Source organism: Gymnoscopelus braueri (assembly GCF_963280865.1).
Source record: "Gymnoscopelus braueri genome assembly, chromosome: 4".
Lineage (NCBI taxonomy): Eukaryota > Metazoa > Chordata > Actinopteri > Myctophiformes > Myctophidae > Gymnoscopelus > Gymnoscopelus braueri.
Window position 1 is genome coordinate 55,518,586 of NC_137605.1, and position 6,000 is coordinate 55,524,585.

The 6,000-nt window shown below is 40.5% G+C and overlaps 1 protein-coding gene across 1 annotated transcript in view; it reads right to left on the reverse strand.

Annotated features, from left to right (window-relative positions):
* The window catches only part of LOC308083684 (uncharacterized protein), a gene marked incomplete at its 3' end in the record, with an annotated part of 82,961 nt that overhangs the window by 6,257 nt on the left and 70,704 nt on the right, over window positions 1-6,000 (reverse strand). The window contains exon 2 of the mRNA XM_080425998.1: window positions 486-521. Within this exon, the coding sequence (XP_080282124.1) occupies window positions 486-521 (36 nt within the window). The remainder of the gene's footprint in view (window positions 1-485; window positions 522-6,000) is intronic.

The window sequence follows — 6,000 nt, forward strand, 5'->3', positions numbered from 1 at the left end:
ACCCTAACCCTAACCTCACAAAGATATACCAAAACCTAACCTTAATCCTAACCCCAACCTCACAAAGATATACCCAAACCTAACCTTAATTCTAACCCTAACATCACAAAAATATACCTAAACCTAACCTTAATCCAAACCCTAACCTCACAAAAACTATGCGGAGAGAAAAAAAGAAAGTCATAGCCTACCCGAAGTGGGATACGATCATGGTAGGTTGCGGTTACTAGCCATGTGCTGCTACCTGTAGGCTATGGCCACCAAGGCAATTCAAGTAATAGTTTGAGCTCCAATTTGTGCCTTTTAGTTTTTGTAGTCTTATAGTGACGCATTAGGGAGTGAAAATGACATAGCGGCAATAACCAAGGCCTATCTGTGAGAATGTGTTGGTTATTGATGATAATAATTGAGAGGATGAAGTATGTGACAGTAAATATGATCTTGACTGAGTGAATAAAGAGAATAGATATTAAATCAATCTTCACCTTGACTGTGTCCATAGGAGAGGAAGATATTCAGCACTGAAAAACATTTGGTGAAACAATGTCAAACTAAGCATAAATATCTGCATTTTAATTCTTCCTAATTAACACGACACCAACATAAACAGCTACGATTGTTCAATAAGAACAAATAACAAGCAATAATACAACAATGTGTCCATTCTCCTAATGTTTTATTAACATCAATGGCAATCAATGCTTGATGAGAATAGAATTTCTTAACAATATTAAGTTAATCAGAAAGTCTATTGGCGCTCGGGTGGTGCAGTGGTAAAGTTTCTGCCCACCACCACGGCGGCTGGGGGTTCGAAATCCATCCCGGTGAATCCGGCTTTGTCGAGCGTCTATTCAAACACATTTGGCCCGTGTTTGGGGGAGGGAAGCCGGGCGGGGCAGGGTGATATTTGGCACTGCAAGTATGGGCTGGGGGAGGAGTAGGACGGAGCCTCCCAGTGGGGGCTCCTCACTGGCAGGTGAGTCGGTAGGATACAACAGCAGTGACAACACAGAAGTGTGTGTTGGGAGGAATTAATTGGCTTAACTACTAAATTGGGTACAAAAAATAAATAAATTAAAGGCAATGGACCCTTCGCTAAGCCCCACCCACTCCACTCTGTGACTGGTGGTGCGAAGTTAGTCACACCCAGGCCTGGCAGCGCCTGGCAAACTTTGCTTCTCACCCATTGACTTGCATGTTAAAAGACGGCTTTTCCCCTTAAAAATAATCGATAATTTCAGCAGCAATAGCTTCAAAATCTCTTCTAAATCTAGTCAACAAGGCCTGCAGTAGGCTATGCACTGGACAAATGTGCATGACATTATTTCAATAAACTAAAAACACGGGAAATGTTAGAGGGCGTAATAGCCATGGATACACGACGGTCGTCTGTCTAGACCGTCATGGATGAATTTCAACCTGGTGTTTGCACTTTCTCCATTTATAGCCCGTACATCTACAGAAACGTTCATATTTCAAACATAAAGTGCTTATCCCATGGCCATCGATGTTACATTTATGTACGGGCTCTCAAAAGTACCCGTATCATCCGTATTGTTCAATAAAAAGCATTTTAATCTGATCGGTGGCCATTTTCTCCATATGCTTTCAACTAAGCGACCCTATCGGTTGGTAGGTGTATTGCACTCTGATACATTATAACTCTATGAGAAAATGGCCACCGATCGGATTAAAATGCTTTTTATTGAACAATACAGAATATATGGGTACTTTTGAGAGTCCCGTGCATCATTTTAACATCCGTGGCCATAGGGTAAGCAATTTATATTTGAAATCTGAACGTTTATATAGATGTACGGACCGTAAATGGAGAAAGTGCAAACACCAGGTTGAAGTTGATCCATGATTGTAACAGGAGTTTTCATGTACCGCAGGGTAAGACTGCAGTAACAGTTAATAAATAGACGAACAAATGAATGAATATACTTTAACGTGCGGAATCCGAAACAGGCAGCGCTGTGATTCTGAATTTTGTTACGATTACGGTGATTAGTGACACCACCTGGGCGAGTGAGTCGTGTAACTTTCCCGACGTTAAACTGTGTATGTGTTCAACAACTCAGCCATGCAGCCTTGCAGTTTAAACGCAGATTTCAGCTTGGGAAAATAACCATCCAACGGTTTTGGGTACGTGGAATCTGTTGCTGGTTCATAGTCACCATTGCGTTATCGTGGTATGATTCCTGTTCTTGCTATTATGTTGCAAATTATTGTGTGTGTGTGTGTGTGTGTGTGTGTGTGTGTGTGTGCGGGCGAAATAACATTGACAGCTATGGCAGGTGACGAAAGCTTGCCAGACCTGTGCCAGGCTAACAACGGTTGCTAAGCTGGCATTGGACAATCGCTTTTGGGGTGGGGTTTAGCGAAGGGTCCATTGGCACCTTCTTGTGTTGCGCTTGTATTTGTGTGTGGACAGTGGTTTCTAGAAAACACTGAAAACTTGTATTTTAAAGTATGAATAACAAGCTTAAATATAGCTGCAAGCAGCGATAATACGGGGCCAGTGAATGGAGAGAGAGAGAGAGAGAGAGAGAGAGAGAGAGAGAGAGAGAGAGAGAGAGAGAGAAAGGATAATTCCTTTAACAGGACAGTTCATGAAAGTCCTTGCGGTCTTGTTTCCAATGAGGGCCTGTGAGCAATTAGGGGTTAAGAGTCTTGCTCAGGGACAAATTTCATTTCATCGAGACTTTTGCTGACCTGGCCTGGAATCGTACCTGGGGCAACCAGAGCCTCTGGCTCCCTAACCACTCAGCTGTGGCCGCCCCTCAGAGAGAGAGAGAGAGAGAGAGAGAGAGAGAGAGAGAGAGAGAGAGAGAGAGAGAGAGAGAGAGAGAGAGAGAGAGAGAGAGAGAGAGAAACGGAATAGATTGAAGAGAAAGAGAGACATGGAAACGGAAAAGATTGAAGAGAGAGAGATGGAAGCAGAATGGATTGATTGGACATCTCAACCTATTGCCATTAACAGAAATCGAACCATCAACCTTCGGATTGACAGGCTGCAACACTACCTATAGTGCTATAGCTTTGTCCAGGCTGAGGTTGTCTGTTGAAGATAAAAGTGAACCAGTGAAAGCAGCCGATCTACAAGCTCAGACAGAACGTTGCTATCTGAAAGGTTTTGAGATTGTAGATCGGCTATTTTCAGAATGAAGTATGTCATACATTGAAAAAACATACTCTCTCAAATAAGCATTTCAGGTTATCTTTAACAATTGCATGTGTATTAATTGACACAATCATGTTGTACGCAATGCAACTTTAATGAAGTCTGCATCAAGTGAGGCTTGAACTGGCGACCCTCAGGTTGTGAGATACACGTTTAAGCGAGAAGCCATTAGACCAACAGACAAGAACCTGTGAAAAAGGAGATCACACAGATGATACAGTTTCACGCAAATAGCTGAAAAATCCTGGGTTTAAGTGTTTTTCAAACTCAAAATTGCGGACAATCTAAGGGCAGAGCTTACTGATCAACGTGATAGATGTGTTCCTCATGAGTCAAGGCACATGTGTAAGCAGGTTTAATGGCTGTTTAAAGTTTGCATTTAAAAAAAATTGCTATAGCGCCCCCGTTTGACCAATTGGAGTAAGATTGGTTTCAGTGATATTTGGAATGACCCTCTACATTATTGCAATTTTTCAAAGAAATGTGAGTCTGCATGTATGTGTTAGGGGCAGATGAATAATTGTTATAAAACTGCAATATTCATTGGCTCGTTAAAGCTTCATTTTTTCACTTATGGAAAATCCGCTGCATCGTTGAGTCGGCATAGGTCCAAAGTTCATGTGTAAAACGTTTTGTGCAGATTACTCAAAAATCCCAGGAGGAGAACTGTTTTTCATATAATTCAAAATGGTGGGAGATCTAAAGGTCAGAGGTCAAAAGTCAGAGTGTGAAAGTTGTTCATCATGAGTAGACGCATATGTGTATGTAAGTTTTATTGCTTTAGGTCAAACAGGGCATGAGTTGTACCTGTTCAAAGTTGGCATTTTCAATTGAGTGCTATAGCGCCACCTTTTGACGAAAAATTGTGAGATTTATTTCTTGATAGTTTTTCATGACCATCTACCATATGGCCAAGTTTCGTAAAAAGCGTATGCACGGTTCAGCCAGAACTGCGAAAAGTGGCAGAAACAGAATAAAGGGAACATTAAGACGGAGCCTGCTGCCATGCTGCTGCCAAATCCAGTACTGTTTTTTTTTTAATACAAATTTCAACTTCCTGTTGATTTTGCCATTTTTAATAAGTAGAAAACCTGGACTGGATCCGCGGATCCAGATCTTCAAATAGTAAAATCAACAGGAAGTTGACATTTTTATAAAAAAAAAAAACAGTACTGGGTTTGGTGATGCTCTATATTGTCTGAATCAACTTTGTTTGGGTTCATTTACGTGCTAATAGAGTGAATTTGAGAGCTGTTTTACCGTACAATGTAAGTCAATGAAGGAGCATATTTTGAATTATCAATTTCTAATCAATGGAGCAATTTTTTTTTATTTCTTGCCCACCTTTGGAGTTACATCATGGCAAGGTAACTACACAACCCAAACCTCTACCAAAGTGGTCTTACCCTTTAACATTAGTTTCAGGCTTGTAGTTCTTGTAGCAAAATGTTGCTACTAGGAAGGGATGCTGAATTGGATTGGAATGCTGAATTGGAATGCTGAATTGGAACGTGGTTGCGCTCTATTTTAATGGCGTGACGCGCACGTCGCTAATTCTACTACATATGGTTCAACTTTGTGGCGCCCCTTATAGTCAAACGTGATTTTGGGCGTGCACACTACGTATAGAGGCCCCTGAACATGCGATTCCAATTTAGGGATGATTGGGTTGTGTGTTCATGATATATCAAAAAGCTATTTGCCACACATCGTGACATGACTCCTCAGGTCATGGGCACCTATTGTGGTGAATATGGGTAAGAAATGATAAATAAATAAAACCCAAATCATGTTTCTGCAACAGTGACATTTGTTGCACAGGAAATTGATATGCTAACATCTATGTTATGATGTCCAACAGACATCTGTCATATCTGGACATATCAACTAATTACATACTCTTTCTCTCAGTATGGTAAATGGTAAATGGTATGCATTATAGCGCCGTTCTAGTCTTTCTGACCTAAGCGCTTTACAATGTACTTCATATTCACGATGGCAGATGGAAACCAGAGGAAACCTTGTAAGGCACCAAGCTGCTCATCGGGAGCAGTTAGGGGTTCAGTGTCTTGCTCAAGGACACTTCGACACGTAGCCTGTAGGAGCAGGATAGGGGATCGAACCTATATGGGACCTTCAGGTTCCACAATGGCCACTTGACCTCATGAGCCACAGTACCGCCCCCATTACTTTGTTTTAACCACCTATTAAAACAAGCACGCTCTGCAGGCTGTATCGGAGCATCAAAATGAATATTGATGACCTGTTACTACTGTATATTTTGCCTCACCACACCTTATTTTAACCCTTGCATTGTGAAACCTGCATCCACTTGTGGTGTTAGCGGGACAAATTTGACCCGTGATTTAACTCAGCCCAAAATACTCAAAGTATACAAATCATTATTTTCTTTTTTTTCTCCCACCTCATAGCTGACTTGTAATGCATTCATATCCATGTAAACACTTTTTAAAATATTATGTTGGGTTAGGGTTAGTTTCATCTTTCAATATATGTCGTTTTCAATTGTAAAAAGGTGAAAATTCACTCATTACATTTCCTATAATGAAGACAATGGATAATGATGTTATCTAGCTAAAATAGAATAATTAAGAATAATTAACACAAGTGTCACTTTTTTTTAAAGACCATCAGAATTAACAAAAATGGTGGTAATGAATGTTGCTGCGTTAAAATAGCTGTCTCTGAGGATATCATGAAGCCTTGTTCCAATAAAGAAATGTAAACAGTACTTTTTACCTATTTAAACTTGAAAATGGGTAAAAAATGACCCTAACACAATGGAAGGGTTA